Here is a 19,362-nt window from a genome sequence, read left to right as displayed (position 1 = left end):
GTGTGTGTGTGTGTGTGTGTGTTTGTGTGTTGTGTGTGTGTGGTGTGTGTGTGTGTGTGTGTAATATATGTGAAATGATAGTAATAATTTTTATTAAATGCATAATTAATATCTGTTTACAGATATTAATAATTTTATTTTGAGATCAGTAGCTTTTAGGTAACAGTGCAACAATTGTAACAATTGGCCCCCAGTCGTTGGAAAAGGGGCACCAGACTTACACTGTAAGCGTGAAATTGCGTTTTTATTTGTTTTCACTAACCAAGTCAAAATTATTTTCCGTGGCAATCAAGCTTAATTTAATAAATCTTATATGTTGTATTTAACCCGAAAAATTCCTTCAACAATACAAATTTATGCCCAGCCACATTTTTTGAAAAACATGTGACTAAGAAACTAATGCCAATAAAGCTTATTTAACGTACTAATTTGTCCTTGCCTATTTTTTTTTTCCTGCACAGCAAGATCAAATTACAAACTACTCTTCTATTTCTCTGTAGGATGAAGGGAGAGGAAAATGATCTGCAACTTTAATAAGAGCCTTGGCCTCCCTGGATTCAGCTGCTGTCGTGATGACAGGCAGCTGGGGGGTCTTCGGTTGGCCAGGACAGACATACGGACAGATGGATGGAAGGATGGATATGAGGAAAAGGGATGTGTGTTCATGACGTGAAGCGCCCTGGGCGAGTGTGTGTTTAGTGAAAAAATTAAGGGGGTGACTGCTCTCTCAGGGGACCGAACCACCCCGAGGCCCGTCACATACCCCCATTACACTTTAACTGCCTGCCAGACACACAACTCCCCACCTAGCCACCCAGCAGAGGAGAGGGCACACCGCTCTGTGTGTGTGAGAGTGTCTATAGAAGTAAATGAGTTGGTGTGCAGTGAATGTAACAGACTACAGCCCAAAGTATATTTTGGCTGTCCGCGTTCGCGACGGTCTGCGCACTGTCCATGTGACGCAACTTCCGTCATCAGGAGTCATCACATTGTTGCACGCAGCCCAATTTTCTGTCCGTGCGGTCCACATGCAACAGCATGTGCGAGTGACTTGAGAGCTTGAAAACAAAGTCCATTAGACAGTGCGCATGTGCCAAACACGTCTTTCCCCGCTCATGGCCAAAGGATTATACTTTCAAAGGCTTGCGGCACGCAGAAAATTAAGTATACCTGGGCCGGGAGACGCAGGAGAAAGCGCATTCACAAAGTCCTGTTTATTTAAAAAAAAAAATACTTTATTTATATGTTTATTAAATATACTAGTTTTATAAAAACAAAAAATTACAAATGCATTTAATAAATATTTAAAGAATATTTAATCAAATGCATAAAAACTAAATTGAATCAAATAATAATGTTATTAATTATTATTTTACTAGTATTATTCAACAAAATTCCAAATTACATGTAATGCATATCTCAATAGAACACACCTAAGAGCATAAAAACTTCATAAAAAAATTCATTGTAATAGATTAAATATTAAAAAGTGAGTACTGACAAGTTCGAAGCTTAGAGTACACGTCACTGTCAAGGCTGTGACCTAGCGGTTAGCGCATACGCGGCCCATGCAAGTTTGAATCCAACTGGTGACATTTACTGACCCCATTCCCCCTTATTCTACCCATCACTCCATGTCCTTTCTTGACTACACCTATAAATAAAAGTGGCAAAAAGGCCAAAAAAAAGAAGCCATTCGTCTTCCCGCCCTCTCTTTCTTTCTCAGAGCAGTGACAGAGAGAGTGTGAGCTGTGTAGAGCTATTTCTACTGACTACTAACCCCCCCACCATCAACTCTCTCCCTCTCTCTCTCTCTCTCTCCCAGTCTGTCTCTCTGGAGCGCTTGCCGTTCCCCTCAGTCTTCTGAAGGCGGGTTAATTAGCACTCGCCTCCTATTTGTATCTGACAGGTGGAGAGCCCGCCCCCCCAGCTGACTGACAGCTCTCTCGTTTACCCACACGGCTGCCTGCTTCACTCAACCATTCTCTGGCTTTAGTCCCCGAAGTCTATCAGTCTTTCTCGTCCGCTCTACTTCAGGAAGACATATCCTGACATTTATTTTCTATACAGATCAACATATGAACTGATCGAGTGAGAAATGGGTCAGAGGAGGAATTCTAATTGCAAGCTAGAAGAGCTCAGCTGCCATGCAGCGGTCACCTCTGTGTGTGTGCGCGTGTGTATCTGTGCCTCCTGCTCACCCCGTCCTGCCACATGAGTTTAGGAAGCTCGCAGGGTGGTCAGCACTGCTATATACAACACATGGATAAGGTGGACCGATAAAGACTACACATGTAGCAAAAACAAGGCTGAGAGGACACCTGAACGGGCCTACTGGTCCACATGCTGTGCTGTGGAGTCTAAACTGGGCCTCTTTTTTCGACTAAGCCAAACCCAGGAGGCTATAGGGCCTTCTGTTCCACACTAGAGAGGGAGGGGTCAGCTGCACAATGCCACAGGGGACATGTGGAAAGGGGGCGAGAGGGAGAAAGAGAGAAAGAGAGAGCAAGAGAGTGAGGTGAGTGTTGTTAACAGCCAGGGCCCAACCTTGGCCGGTTGCAGGGCAGTGGAGCGGAGCAGCGCAGTGAATGTTCTCCATTTGATCTGAGGTTTTTTCCAAGCGCTCCTCAGGGAGCCAGTGTTCCAGATTCCTCTTCCAGTAGAGCCTCCCTTCAGACTCAGCCCACAGTATGACACTCACACACACACACACACACACACTCCTGTATCACCCACACACATTCACATACTTGTGCACACAAACACTAATCCACACTCATGACCCGATAGATTCACACAGACAAATATAAACACACACTAGACGATATAATGCTATCCAACTGCCAGAAAATTTAACACAAACACACACACACACACTTACACTGTAATCCTGTAAACAGACATATTATCGGGACACAGGGTCATTTAAACTACTGTTAAAAAGTTTGGGGTCAGTTTTTTTCTTCATTTTTTTTAAAGAAAGAAATTAATACTTTTATTCAGCAAGTATACTTTAAATTGATCAAAAGTAACAGCAAAGACATTTATAATGTTACAAAAGATTTATATTTCTAATGGATGCGGTTTTCTTTATATTCAAAGACTACTGGGGGGGAAATACTTAAAATAAAAAAATTAATATTGTATTTACTGTTTTATCAAATAAATTCAGCCTTGGTGATTCGGACTTTCAAAAGCATTTTAACAAAATCTTATCAACACCAAAATGTTGAATGGTAGTGTAGAAAAAAAGATAATACACATTAACTCACTCTTGAAAACATACAGTGGGGCCCTAAAGTTAGGGAACACTAACGAAAATGCTCGCATTTAAACTTTTTTCTAATTTAAAACATAAATTATAATTTAAAACATGTATATCATGAGAATAATTTGAGTGAAAAGTTTAATTGCAATATTTATATGAACTTCAAAATCTTTTTTTGCCATGATATTTGTATTATTGACAGGAGCATTTGAACTGCCTGAACTCCACAAATTTGAGTAAAACCTGATGAAGCAAGAACACCTGCCTATCTATACAAAGATTCACATGATCAATATTCGAAATTTGCTTATTTGTTGTGACCTAAAAATTCAGACATATTTCTTATTCATGTTAAACATGTTTTTTAATTGTAAAAAATTCTAAAACTTATCTATTTTTAGGCTTAAAAATTATTTTGTATCCCAGATTTTCAATGTGATATCAGACTTATGAACGCTCTAAATCTCGAAGCAGAAAGTGAAAGAGCACAAGAACTTTAAGTGATATAAGAAAGTAGGGGGAGATGGAAACGCTAGGAGTGTAATGGGGGCAGGCAGAGCCAAAGACATTTGGAGGGATGGAAAGGCAGACGTTCCTCGTCTCCAATATCGTCTCCTGTGGAACTCATATTAGCAGCGATCAATGGCAGCGAGGGGGAAAACGAAAAAGAGAGGGATGGAGGGACAGTCAGAGAAAGACAATGTTGGTAGGGATGGTTAGCGACAATATCAGAGGTTTTTATTATTGTCGAAAAGCTAAACAAGAGGACGGTGCACAAATACGAGGCGGACATGCCAAATACACATGCACGCACAAACACATGATGGGATTCCAGGTGTAATTCTATAGCCACGGTGTCTTCTGTTAAGGGAATAGAAATTTCATTTCATGCCGTGGCGTGGCACGGCTGTGCTCGAGAATATTCCTGCTCTGACGGGCATGTGGTCATAATAATAACCGTAAATTGATAGAGTGGCTTTATGAGCCTTCTGCTGGTGTGCTGATATTGGCCAGGCTCTCCTTGGGGCCATGGGAACCATCCACTGCTCTCCACAACATGGCCTCCCTCACACACACACACACACACACACACACACACACACACACGCACACGCACACAAAATGGCGTGTTTGTCCCTTATCAGATGAAATCACCAGCAGCACGCCACTCTCTCCCCCACTAGACCAGCTCCCAGGAGTGTGTCAAGAACTTGAAAGGGTTTGCAAGTGATTTTTTATTAACTGCTATTATTGTTGTTGTTGTTATAAATAATTAAAACATCCATAGGACATTGTTTGAAATTAATATTGAATAATAATCTGCATTATTCCATTTTAATTTAATAGATTATTCTCTAATAATAATAATAATAATTTAAAAAGTAATAATCAGGGTTATTATTGTTAACTAAAACTATTAACAATTTTTGTTTATTGAAATAAAGCTGAAATAAAATAAAACACAAATGTAATGAAAAACTATGAAAACAAGAATTATAATGTTGTCTTGGCAATGAAATGAAATAAGTTTAAGCACTCAAATTACTAAGTGAAAAGAAATAAAAACTGAAACCAAACTAAAACTTAAATATAAATGAATGTAACCTAAACAGACGTAACAAAATTACGAACTAAAGAGCTCGGAAAGCAAACGGAAAATATTAAAATAAAAGGTCATTTTAATATTAATAAAATATATAACATTATAGCAATAATACTAACAGACACGGCACCAGATTATTGGTGCTTCTCAAACCTTCCTATTCCAGTCCATCGAAGGAGTCTAGGCTAGAGTCCTCCTCAGCATTAAATGTTACAATGAAATGGTATAGTAAATGTGCATGGCAACGTCATAAATGTTTTTAGACGCCACAGTCACAAAGTGAAAAATCTATTAAAATTAAATTTTGTAAAATACTTTATATTAAAAACCTTAATATTAACTGCCTTCCTATCTGGGATCTCCCAGTGGTTTACATTATGTAGTTTAGCATTATGTGATTAATTTACAACAAAACAAAAGAAAACAAAATAAACCTTTTTTGTCTTGCATTACGTAGTGAAATTGGACAACCACAGTGCCGATTAATTTTCTGCCATTTCTTACATTTTTTTTACTGGAAAGTGTGCAAAGGATTGTGGGTGATTAGAGGACATGAAGGATACAGTTTATGCATCCTTCAAAACAGGCCGAATGAAGGACGTGAAATTAAGCCTGCCTTAAAAGGATCCTTTAAAATGAGAAGGACGGACTTTGATGATATGGCAGCCAAAATATGCAGTCTTACTGGGACGCATTCTTCCGATTGAGAAGCACCCTCTTTTACAATCTTCAGATCGCACACTCCTGGGAACAACTGCATTTTGTCATTTCATTTCACTCTTTATTTTTCCTCTCCAATACGCAACATGCAGCTCTCTGATGACTCCAAGACTGAGATTGCGTCTAAAATCCAGGGCCATGATTTCATTACTTTGGAAGTAGCCAAAATAATGGAAGGACATAGGGGAAGGGGTTGTGTCATGCTGTATTGTGTCCCCTCAGAAACATGTGTGCTCTGGTATGATGAGGGCTGTGGATATAAACAATCCACTAGCATCATATTTTGAGAATTTTATATAGCTGAAAAGATACTTCAAGATGATTCAATAAACGTACTGCATTCGACTGCTGGAGTGGCATCTCTCTCTCTCTCTCTCTCTCTCTCTCTCTTTACATTTATATATATCAACCTCTCCCCCTCTTTTCCTCAGATTTTATGCTCGTTAAGGAGAGGCCCTTGATTAATCTGCTAGGAAGCAGATGCCCCTGCAGGCCCGCTTTCAGCGTTTCATTAATTACCGCGATTGTAATAACGGCTATTGTGTGCGTGTATTGCGTGATAGCTTTAAAACACCCCTCTCCTGAGGGAGCATACTGACTCCAGAACAGCCAACGGCCTCTAAGTAACCCCACTGCCTCGAAAACTATACCAACTTCTGCCTCCTGCCAATATGATTTCCTCAGAAATAAGATATTAAAGCAGTGTATAATTTCAGTGCCAATAGCATAACCACACAAAATTGCAAAAAATTCCCCATCATTTTTAATGATTTAAGTAGGTTTACTAACCACTTCCCCCGTCTTCCATTGTACGGGGAAACAGGTAGTCCCGCCCACCAACGTAATGCAAAATGTTTTACCTCTTCAAAAAGTTGCATGATTATTGTAGGCGAAAAGGTTGTCTTAAAGGGTTAGTTCACCTCCCAAAAAATGTATTATCCCATAATTTACTCCTCAAGCCATCCTAGATGTACTGTATATGACTTTCTTCTTTCTTCAGAGCTTGAGTTTTTGAACCTTTTGAAAACCGCATCCATCCATCCATCATAAAAGTAATCCATAAAGCGGCAGGGGGTTAATAAATGCCTTCTGAAGCAAAGAATGTGTTTCTGTATGAAAAATATCCATATTTATAACTTTATGAACCATAATCTATATAAACTATAATATTGTCTGTTTTAAAGAGAAATGTCAGAGGAGCTTGAGTTTGAAGCCAAGCCCTATTTGTTTTAACCGCGAGAAGCATCTACTCTCATCTACGTCATATGTCGGGTCAGAGGTCACTCTTCCACCAGAACTAGACTCGCGTATGGCCGTTACCGGAAGCCAGTGATTATAGTTTATGAAGTTATAAATATGGATGTTTTTTTTTTTTTATTATTACAAAAACACATCGCTTAGCTTCCGAAGGCTTTTAGTAACGCCCTGGATCCATATGGATTACTTTTATGATGGATAGATGCGCTTTTTGGAGTTTCAAAAACTCAGGCTCTATTCACTCCCATTATAAAGCTTGGAAGAGCCAGGATATTTTCTAATCTCACTCTGATTGTGTTTGGCTGAAAGAAGAAAGTAATATACATCTAGGATGGCTTGAGTGTGAGTAAATGATGGTATAATTTTTATAACCTAAACAAACTATAATTTTTATAACAAACTAAACCTTTGAATGCTGTGCCAACAATCATCCATTCTCAAGTCTGATTAAAAAAAAATTTAAGTGTCAATCTGCAAGTTACCCCACAAATGGCACATTAAACTGGGATAGGAGGATTCATAAAAAAAAAAAAAAAACTTTGGCTTCAAAGACAGTGGAGAAACACAACACACACAAACCTGCTGGGCAGTGGTTGGTCCGGTGCTCGGTCAGGTCTGCCAGGCACTCAAAGTCCTGTTGGCAGTTGTCACAGGTGAAGATGGAGTCGTCATCTAAATCCTCCTCTCCCACCCTCTCGTCATGACTGGTCACACTCTGTTCTCCGTCCTCACCAGTCACCCGGCTCTCCTTTCTATCAGAGTCTCGTTCCGATACCGCTGCATCTATGTATATACACACATGCACCACAGAGAGAAAGGGGCAAAAAGTGAGGTCAAGGGATTGCTGTTGACAGGTGAATCAAACTATAATTATTATTTCTTGACTGTTATGCATTGTACTTCATATATGTGCTGATGCAGAGCTTTTGCAAATGTCACGGGTAGCAAAACTTCCAGTACTTGTCAAAACTTAAATCAATAAAATAAAAAAATACATCAAGCAGGTTGTATCCAGTGTTGGCAAAGCTATTTTAAACCTGCAGCTTGCCAAGGTAGAACTCAATAATTGAAGTGGGTAAACTAGTAAACTAATCTTTTTGAAAAAGATGTCAACTACAGTACACTGCATATTCATATATTACACACATATAATGTAATACAAGCTGTATTTTCTAGCACAATGAGGGTTTTGATTAAATGAGACTGAATAAAATAATAAATGGAGATTGAGATGTTGTCAAAATTGAACTAATAAATATGACACAAAAAAAATATGAGAAATTAAACTAGAAATAAATAAAGAGTGTTTTATTACAAAGATGACTGTGCAGGAATTAAATTCAGTAAATCATTTTATAAATCAGTAAATAATCCAAATGAACTGATTCACTAGAATGAATAAAAGTTTCAAATTGCAACATTTAGCATATGAGGAAAATAATAAATTCTGTAGAATTCTGATTCTGTAGACTTTCAAGAGAGAGAAAGAGGACTAATTGACTAGTATGAATCAGACACTCAAATGCTGCATATGAGGTAAAGAATCTTTTAGGATGAACCAATTCACTTGAATCAATTTAACTTTCCAATGCTACATTGGAGAGTTGCTAATTGTTAGAAAATGTAGCACATTACTGAAATAGCTCAACTGTTAAAAATGACCTAAAAGAGATCACTTTTCTCAGTCTCAGTATAAATCCCAACCCTAAGTGTGTCTAGTCTCAGTCAAAACTACATCAAAGCTCCCATGAGCCTCTAGACTGAAGTGTAAGAGAGGGGCCCGAGGCTTCAAGAGCCGCTTGAGCGCGAGCCACCCAGTCGCTCGTGGCACACAGTAAGGACCAGTGGATAAATCTGCCACTGCAATCCTCCTTCCGCCATTGTGGCTCCATTTTCACACCTTATTATCACATTAAAGGCTCTACGCTGAAAGGACTACACACGAGACTGGAGGTAGAGGGAGGAGAGAGAGCAAGATTGAGTTAGAGTGAAAGAGAGACAGAGGAAGCGAGACAAGACGGCGTACAAAATGTGGGGTGGTGTGAGATTGCGAGACAGAATGGGAGCAAAGAGACCCTGATAAAATTGATCCAAATTAAGACACAAAGGGCCCCATCACACCTGCTATTAACATGCTCTTTCGGTGGTCAGATCGCAATCTGATAGCACTTGGCCACTTTAAAAGCCAGGTGATTGCATTTTGATTACCAAGACCGCATATGGAGGTGGTCAGAGACCATTCTGACCACACTCGACAAAGGTGTCAATGCTAATATATTTTGTTGCATACAACTAAAGTAATATACAAAATAATTCAAATTCACCCTCTGCTTTATAAATGCATGTTATTGATCTTATTGTGGACAACTATGTGATTCAATGCATGTTTAATTTTTAAAAATGTTGTGACCTTGTAATTTTTAATCAATGTCATATCTTGATCTCTCTGTGAAACAACAGACTTCCCTCTGGTAACGCATTCCATACTTCTCTAATAATTTAGTCCGCTTAAAACTAGTCTCTTTTTTACAAATGACTGCAAGCACGCATTCAGATCTACACCCAACCAATCAACAACCGATGGATAGAACCAAGTCCTGTCGCTACTTCCATTTTCGATGCAACTTAAATGTGAAAAAACAACAGACGGTCATACGATCAGGTCACCTGACTTAATGACCCATGCATTATTCCACTGGACTACACTTGGAATCTCTTGTTTCTCTCCCATAAATTCTCACTATCATTACTCTCCCAATCCATAATCGGAAGGGAACTTTAAAACGTCATGTTTTTAAAACTTCATTGCTTTTAATCCTTATTAGCATCATTTACTGTGGGAATGTTTCTAAATGCAAATGCCATACATCAAATACCATCATTTTTAACTGTAAAACAGCAAGCATTTTAAATGTTTTTCAAATACATTAAATGTGTTGGCAGAATATGTTGTTCGGTTAATGCAACGTCTGATGCAATACGCAACCAGTTTTACCAGTGTAAGTGCAATCAGCTCTCTATCTGAGAAACACTAGAGATACACTGCAATGGAAAAGAATACGAAACGAGTATTAATGAATAAAAGAAATCAAATAAGCAGAAAAAAACAACACCGACAACAGGAGAAGCCAATGAGCTGAGAAAAAGCGCAGGGGAAAGGAGAAAACGTGAGGGCAGAGGGAGCGGGAAAAGGGAGGGAGGAAGTGGGGGCCGGAGAGAGGGAGGGCTGCTCACCGGCTCCCCCGGGCTTAACATCCTGTCTAATCATCCTGGACTTGTGCAATCAGAGAGAAGCAGGAGGTGGCCATTCCTGTGCTCCACACATTCTGATCAGCTCTAATTTGGCCAGGCCTGGCTCTGCATTACGCCGCGCCGCAGCAGCCCACGCTAATGGGGCCTGCGGATCGGAGCCCAGCCAGAGGAGAGCCTGGGCCTCGCTTTGGGCCCCAGCCCAGTCCGGACTGCAGGTGGAAATGGGTGAGGGGGGGTTGGTGGGCTCGGTATCTGGAGGGGCATTTGGATAAGGAAGCGTCGAGGTGCTCTAGTTTATTTCACCCCCACCAGAGCAGAGGGTGGAGAGGTGGGGGTGAAGGTGGGGGCGTCGTGGTGGTTTGGAGGGTGATGCGGGCTGGGCTAGGGGGTAGGAGGGGTATGGCCATCTGTCCAGTGGTGAGAACACCGTCTGGACAGGGAGGAGAACGGCCCCTAACTGACACTACACTGATAGAGCCCTGAGCAGCGGTTACACACATACACACACGTGCAAACACACAAAAGGTGCATTAACTACACTATTTCATCCATGAGAGCTTCTAATCTCAGGGAAAAATGGATGGTGGCAGTAACCCTCGAACACTCCCAACCTCTCCTCACTCAATCACACACACACTTGCACACACACCCTGATTCCCCCAGGTACCCTCATGCCAGAGGTACAGGCACTGCCAACCAAGGCACATGCCAGCACAACCTGCTACCATGGCAACGAGGGAGGAGCAGAAGGGGACCTTTCCCTACCCTTCTCCTCTCTCCATACCTCCATCTCTCTGGTCATAAGCGGGGCTGGCGTGCAGGAGGAGATGAAGACGAGCATAAAAGTGGACAACGGAATGCTCTACACTGCTAACCTGCCTTTTAAACTCCTCCATCCTTCTTTTTCATTCTCTTTTTGCATCTTCCTTTCATTACTGCCTTCTCTTCCCCCCCCCCCCCCCCCCCCCTTTCCCGTAAGCGTATGCCCTCTCAGGAGGGAAGAAGGGAGGGGAGTCTCTAGAGGGGCCCCTCCAGAACACACTCCATTAGAGTGCAGGGCCACCGTCATTACAGGGCTCCATTTCTCTCTCTGCAGTGGAAGATTGATACGCACGCATCACACATCTCAGCTGCAGTCGTTCCACCTCCGACTGCGGCCTTGACAAACACACACGAGTGCAAATGCACGCGTAAACATGATGCGCAGTGCAAGGAGAGGCTGATGGACGCAGGGTGGGGCACAGGTCATGGTGAGGTCCGTGAACATTTCCAAATTAGGGTTCATCCAACGTGGCTTGCTTTTTATTTTGCGCATCTGGTGGTAGAAATGTTTAAAGGGATAGCATACCACAACAACATAACAGCTATTTACTCATCCTCATGTTGTTCCAATGCTATATTATTTTATTTCTTGTGTGGAAAAAAACGGAAGACTATGTTCTCTTGCATTCATTTACAATGAATGGGGACTTGAGGTTTCAAAAAGAGCCAAATAAAGTGCACAAAAGAACCATAAAAGTATGATAAAGGTGGCTTGCATGACTCAGACAAGTATATTGAAGCCATTCAATTTTTTGGTGCAACAAAAAGATATAAATTTAAGTTGTTATTCTCATAGTTTTCTCCTTCAGTCCAATTAATTTACAACTCATTTACACTAGTTTTGAGAAATGAATTAAATGACTGACTGAAAAAATTACAACTTCACTGAAAATTAAACCATACGAAAAGTACAAATTTCTTGTTTTGAGTTCTTCAGAAGAAAAAAGCTTTGTGACAACATAAGGGTGAGTAAATTACAATTTTAATTTTGGGTACACTCTCCATTTAACGCTCCAACATAGGCAAAACATGCAGAAGTGACTTAAGGTCAAGGCAAACAGGCTTAGTAGAATCATTCTGCAGCGGTGTGTTGCTTTTAAACACCGACTGACTGTGGCACAGTTAAACTCAATGAATTCAGGGCTGTTGAGAATACAGTCCAAAGAGACTAATGATTTAAAGAAAAACATTCAACAGAACCAGTTCTTTTTATGCTCTCCAATATAATTCTGAACTCTCCTCTGTATGCAGCTAACATATATCTCAAACATGCGCCGCTCCTGACAGAGGCCGCGGCTACATTCGTTTCATTACTGTAATACCTGTCAAGCTAGCAAGCCTGTGGTAACTGTGCAGCTATTTGTGTTTTTAATGTAATAAAAAAAATCTGTTAGTGACAATGTGGTGTTTAATATTTTTATAATGTTGTGCCTCAGGTGTAGGCTGTTGTGGTTCAAATGAGTATGAGGGGCTATTTTGTCCCTTCAAATGTCCTTTTGCCATACTGGAGGTGGAGGACAGACGCACACACTGGCATACCTCACAACAGGGCCTAGACTCCCTCTACTGTGAGAGGGCTAGGTGAGAAACAAGCCAAAGAGACAACGCTTATGCTAGTGTGTGTGCGTGTGTTTGGTGAGGGTTAGTGGACAACGGTGTTGCGAACTTGATTGAAAGCTCCATTTATCAGAGTAGACCTTGGTATGTTGATGACAAAGACTTCAAGCACACAGTGCTCTTTTGAGACTTTGCCATCCCAGGTGGCAAGCTCTTTCCACCACACCTTTGTTCATGTATGTGGGAGAGTATTTCACCAATACTTTAAGTTAGGGTGCATACTGCTGTCCTCTTTCGTGTGTGCAAGAGCAATGTGTTAATGAGTGTTTGGGGGTCCCCAGCAGGGGATGTGCCCAGATCCCAACTCACAGCCAGCTGCAGCTACAGTCCCTCAGTCGGTCACTCTGCAGGCCATTATCTCTGAGAGACAGCCTGTCCCAGCACCAAAAACTCACACACATATACCACATACCCACCATACACAAAACAGATGCAAACAACATAAACATACACTACACAAGGGTATTATAAACGTACACTCAACACACACACAAATTCACTCTTAATTGATTTTGGTTTACATTAAATTACTTTTTTTGTTTGTTAAAAAATAACACATTTTTAGTTACATACATCAAGTTAAAAAATTAAAAATAATTAAAACAGTGTAAAAAAAAAGAAAGAAATATAATGTATAAAAATTTCTGTCTAAAAATTTAAATTTCAATAAATGTCTCAAGAATTGCTACTGGCTAAATAAAAACAGCTGTTTCATCTCCAATTCTTGAGACATACCCACTTTCACAAACGTAAAGATGCTTCAAAACAATCGTCTCAAAAAAAAGCTGTAGCAATTTTTATCAGAGGATATATTCATATTCATATGTTACAAAGTAATTCAATGGTGCTCAAGAGTTGAAGTCATTAAACACAGTCCCAAGGGCTGGCATCCTTACTAAAAATGGTAGATTGCATATTTTAATGCAAGAAAAAAAAAATATATATTCATAAAGCTCGACCAATTTTTTAAACCACACTTACAATATGGTCTGTCTGAAACTGATTTAAGCAGTTTATCATTATCATTATATATTAATGATTGTTTTTCTTTATGATATCGTAAAATATGCATAGCTCTGCTAATAGTCCTTTCTTATGCTTTATATTAAACATGGTTGTGTATGTTTTACATCAAGTTGAGCCTCAGGTCGTGCGCGTGCATGCGTGCGTGAGAGAGAGAGAGAGAGAGAGAGAGAGAGAGAGAGAGAGAGAGAGAGAGAGAGAGAGAGAGAGAGAGAGAGAGAGAGAGTGTGGTGGTGGGGGGGTCTGCTACGATCAAACCCCCCCTCACACACACTTTCTCTCTCAGGAAAGACAAACAGCTATGTTTGTGTGGGGTAATTAGATGAGGAGAAGTGAATTAGCAGAATCCACAGAGCAGTCATGTTGCCGAGCACAGCCCCGCCTTACAGGGACCTGCTAATTACCCCTCGTTAGGTTGATATGTCTTTTTTTTAAGTGTGGTGTAGCTTCCATCATGAGAGTGGGAAATAATTAGCATTGGTGTGATGCTGCCCTTAATGGACACCGCAAGGCATGCTCCACTCTGACGAGAGGAACACTGAAATGACAAAGTGACAAAGGATCAAGAAGATTCTTTAGTGCTACTAAGAGACACAGATCCAATGGCACAACTATGTTGTCTTTATAATCGCCTAGAATGCACAATAAATGTTACAAATAAAATGCCATGAATCTGATTGACAAGCGTAGTTTCCTTTTTCCATGTTGAATTTTGGATGAAGCAACAAAATGAGTGATTACAGTATCTTTTTCATTTGTATCCTGCAAAAAAAAAAAATATATATATATATTTTAAGTGCATATATCAACTAAAAGTTAACTTTGTCAGATAATAGACCTGGACTTGAAGCCACGGATGTCCAATTTTGATTTCATATGATCTTTAAATAATGCAATAAAAAAAGCTTTCATTTTGCATTGTGGGTTTTGCTCAGCAAGACGGCTAGTCAAACAACTCAGCTAAAACGTTTCGAGATCTTAGCTTGGGAGCTCTCTTTACGACCAGAACCCTTAAAACTCCATTTCCCTTTCCGCCACTGTGTCTGCTCTTAGTTATGCTGTACCGTCTGTGCGTTTAAGTGCAATTGAATGTATGTTTTTATTGTTTTAAAGTACTAAAAGGGGAAATCCACATATGGAGGTCATACTCGTCTGTCAAACGATAGAGAAAAGAAAGCAGGAGACAGAAACAGATATCAGAAGAGAAGTTGTGTGTTGTACAACTAACAGGAGGTGAGTACAAGGATTGGTTTGGGAAAAGAGGAAGACAGACAGACACACACACACACACACACACACACACACACACCAGAACACAACTAAACCCTAACAAAAGAACAAGCCACACTGTACTGGACTGGAAAAATAGCAGCTCCAACTTCAACAAGACTTTTTTTCCAATGAAAACATTAAAGCACAAGGCTGTCTTTCAACTACATCACAAATATACACACACGGACACACACTCGAACCAGACGTGGCCAAATGTAAACCAGATCAAGGCTGCATTAGTCAGAGAGACCAAAGGAATTGTAGTGCTGCTCTAAGCTCGATTAGGTATGTCTGATCTGATCACACGAACACAGCCTACCTGTCGAAATCTATCGCTCATCCTGTCCCTGAAAACTGGCACAGACACACTCCCTGATAGAAAACATTAATGATGTTGGACCGCGTCAAGACACAACGGAGAGGCAATCCAGGTCTAATATGGACACCATGGCACCAGCACCTTCAAACAAGATGAATTTGCACCCCATTGTTGCTGAAGGGTCAAAGCAGGAGAGTTTTAAGTAGTGTTAAGAGTTGTTACAATACTAAAATTCAATTCCATTACCAGTGAATTTTCACAATACTCAACACAAATTTCTAATGGCATTTTCAATAGCAACTAATATGCTACTGAACATAATCTTTTACTTGTTAAAGTTCAGTATTAAAATTAACAAATCAAATCAAATGTGTTAATGTTTTTTTAGGCATACCAACCGTCACAAACCTGTCCTGATTGATACATTTTTGACAATTTGAGATAATATATAATTAGCATCGGCCACCAATCGTGTCATCTTGTCCAGTAAACAAAAGTAATAGTTCCTCCTTTTATCAATTCCAAATACCTATAGCCTTGCCAATGGATAATAAACCTTTCCTGTTTTCAATGCTAATTTTTGTGAATTTGGAGTAAATATCGAAATATGACTTTTTTGGAATATAAATCTATCCCTGGAATTGACTTTTTTGGGTCATTAAAATTATGTGTCAGAAACATAATAGTCATCATGCCCTCCATGAACTCTCATCGCCCTTTAAATAACTTATGTTGGTTGACCACTAGCTCTAAGGCCACATGTATGGTACATCTACATCCGCATTGTGCGTATTCTGGTTTGGAGTTGGGACAAGGGCCCCTGATGGCCCAGCGCTTGAGCAGGTGCAGTGCGTGCACGTGGTCTCTCGAGGGAGCACAGGGCCTAACGCGGTAAACACGGGACCTATTTAAAGCAAGTAGACCTCTCTCTCTGGCTCCGCTGGCCTCTGCTAGCTGTGTTTCCACAATACCGCACGGCCCCTCGGGACCCCCGCTTGCCAGCCACGCTGTACCAGTCTCTCCTTCTCCAGAGACCCAGCACCCAACGCTCGTGCACCCAGATACAGAGAAGAAAGAGAGGGAGATGATGAAAGAGAGCGTCATGGACGGATGGGAATTAAATCACACAAACAGCCATACAGCTGCTCGCCGATGCCATCACCTGTTCCAACCCATGGTTCCGCGAGCTGACACGTGAACGTGCGAGCGACGCGTACACACATCGACGCGCAAATATACACGCGTGGCGACATGCTAATGCATACACACACCTCCTCTTCACACATTAAAACTGTTTTCCTGTCGCTGCCTTGGGGAAATTAAAAATATATTATGGACCTCCAGAGGTTCATGCAAGGAGATGAAGAAAAATAGAGAGGGACACAAATGAGAGAGCGAGACAGACAGCGAGACACGAACGGAGGGAGAGGAAGACACACAAAAGCACTTGAGGGATAGAGAGATGGATCTCTTGGTTGTGTCCTCTTTTCTAAACTGCCCACTGCATCATGGAGAAAGAGGGCCATTTTGGGGCTGCGATGTAGCCGACGGTCATCATCGCTCCTGTCCTCCTCCCACTCTCCCTCTCGTCCCTTGTTCCCAGTTACCAAACAGGGAATGCATGGCTGAATCCAGCTCAGGTTAGATTCCAGAGGGGACGGAGCATTTGCAGGGGCCAGGAGACTGACTGATTTTTCACTCTTGTCATCTAACAGATCTTGCCAATCCTCTGGCTCTCTACAGTTGCCTCAGTAGAGCCCAATAAAAAAATGGGCCATTTTGTGCCTGACTGAACCATCGCTTGCCCAATCAGGCCAATGTTGTGTAGTGATTTAAATATGTTACCAAGGTAATAATACAGAGCTGGTTTTAGCGAATCTGTGAGAATGACTTCAGTAAAACAGTGGCTCTCAACTCCAGTCCTGCAAAACTAATGCTCTGTACATTTTTCAGATCATCAGTGGTGCAGAGTTAGGAAAGAGCTCCATGAACTGAACTGACTGTGTCATATAAGGGAGACTTAAAAAATGTGCAGAGCAGTGTTGAGAACCACTGCAGTAAAAGTTTTGCACCTTATAGTTCATTTTCTACAGATATGGCGATGAGGAAATCAATGGTTTCATTTAATTAAATTATTTGCAAAAGTTAAATGCATACATTTAATGAAGTTTGGCTGCATTTATCAGAAGAAAAAAAATACAGTAAAAACAGTAATATTATGAAATATTACAACAATTTAAAAAATATATTTTCTATTTTGAATAAAAATGTATATTCCATTTTCCCCAATTAAATTTTTATATCATGGTCAGGTGAATATAAAACCAGTCTATTATTCAGGCCATTCTTAGCACTGATGAGTCGACTAGTCATTTAGGCAATCCGCTGACAAGTCATTTCTGAAGATATAGCCTTAAACCATGTCATTAAGTCCCAAAAAGTTACATCGTAATTAAAAATATTTTATTACTAAACTTTATACTTTTTGCAGGGCCACCAGTCAAAATATTGGCAAGTAAAAATCTAAACTCCTGGCCCAACTAAGCCTATAGAAACAGCCCTGCTCTGTACTCTACTGACTGCAGCACATACCTTTTTTTCTCCCTCTTTCATTTTGGCCTCGACAAAAGTTTAACGTGTGCCGAGTTTGACAGCGTAGGCCATTAAGAGGGTCATAAATAGGCCTGGTTCTGTGCCCTGCTGCCAAATAAAACCAGAACACAACAGCTCCCTTTCTGCCTGAGGAATACACAGGTGACCAAAAAGCTCACATTACGGGTGAGCTCACAATGACTCGCCCAGTGTGGGTGAGACCAAGGGAGAACATACAGAGCCATCCGATTGGCTGCGTTAAGAGGTCCTGTCGGCCCACCAATAGCTGAGGGAGGAAATGAATAAAATAATTCAATTCAAGACCATTACAGCCCCTATCGGCCAGAGCACGGGGATATGAGCAGCCTTTTTCCACAATGAATCATAGTCGGGGACGAACACACACAAATTGGGTGCTTGTAGGTGTGTGTGTGTGTGTGTGTGTGTGTGTGTGTGTGTGTGTGTGTGTGTGTGTGTGTGTGTGTGTGTGTGTGTGTGTTAATGTACTTGATCCCTGCAAATGTGCGTCAGACGATGTCCTATATGTTGACAAAGCAAAGTCTCTAGAGCTATTGTTTCAAAGTGTGTGTGTGTGTGTGTGTGTGAACGCATCCAAAAGCACAGCTCCGGTTCTTTGACAGGAAGCAGGAAAAACAATGCTCAACTTCACAGCTCTGATGGCACTTATAAAAAACAATTCCCCCCTCCCTGCTCCGTCTTTCGAAAAATGACAAGCGTCTGCATCTGTCTCAATAAACTCTCTCTCTCCTCTTCTTCCTTTCCTTCGACCCCCCCCCCCCCTCCCCTCCTCCCTCCCCCCTCCCTCCCTCCACACCACCATCTCTTCGAGTCTCCAGTGTCAGACCTGGCTCATTTTCTCTCTTTTCTCCTTTCCTTCTCTTGTTCCCCTCTGGGCCAGGGAGGGACGGGTTGTTTTTCTATCTCAGGGAGCAATGGGTGGAGAGCGAGAGAGAGCGAGAGAGAGCGAGAGAGAGAGAGAGAGAGAGAGAGAGAGAGAGAGAGAGAGAGAGAGAGAGAGAGAGAGAGAGAGAGAAACGGGGGGTGTACCTCCGGCCCGCTCCCCCAGCGGGACAGACCGAAGGGGCCTCAATCAGGTCCTCGGGGGCCCGCGGGTGGGGGTGGGGGGTGCTCTAACTCTTTCCTTTAACCTCTCCACCCCTTAACTATAACCCCCCCGCTGCACTCGCTCCAAACTCAGTACACATTTTCCACAGAGGAGAGGGGGGGGGGGGGGGATGAAGTGAATTTAATACCAGGAAAAGCCTGCCAGTGTCCTTGTCGACATCATCTCCTAGGGAATAAAGGGAAGGAAGGTTTTTTTATCTTTTTAAATAAGAGATGGCGAGCGGCCCCCTGAGCCCCAGCACAGCAGCACAAACAAACACAGGAGAGAGTATGGATAGGGGGAAGGGATTGAGAGAAAGAAAAAAGGGAGACAGAGAGAAAAAAAAGAGAGACAGAGAGAAAGAAAAAAAGGAGACAAAGAGGAAAGAGAAAAGAAGAAAGAAGAGGTGATGCGGAATGCGACCAAGTCCACCCGGAACGGAGGTGGAAAAAAAAGGCTGATTAGCGCAAGCAAATGGGGTTACGGCACGA

The 19,362-nt window shown here is 41.3% G+C and overlaps 1 protein-coding gene across 2 annotated transcripts in view; it reads right to left on the bottom strand.

The window, feature by feature from the left end:
• znf423 (zinc finger protein 423) overlaps positions 1 to 19,362 on the bottom strand; it is a 152,307-nt gene that overhangs the window by 100,096 nt on the left and 32,849 nt on the right. For both annotated transcript variants that reach the window (XM_079621085.1, XM_079621086.1), the window contains exon 3: positions 7,428 to 7,631. In XM_079621085.1, the coding sequence (XP_079477211.1) occupies positions 7,428 to 7,631 (204 nt within the window). The remainder of the gene's footprint in view (positions 1 to 7,427; positions 7,632 to 19,362) is intronic.

Source organism: Phoxinus phoxinus (genome assembly GCF_949152265.1).
Source record: "Phoxinus phoxinus genome assembly, chromosome: 8".
NCBI classification, from domain to species: Eukaryota; Metazoa; Chordata; class Actinopteri; order Cypriniformes; family Leuciscidae; genus Phoxinus; species Phoxinus phoxinus.
This window is presented reverse-complemented; position numbering and strand designations above follow the sequence as displayed.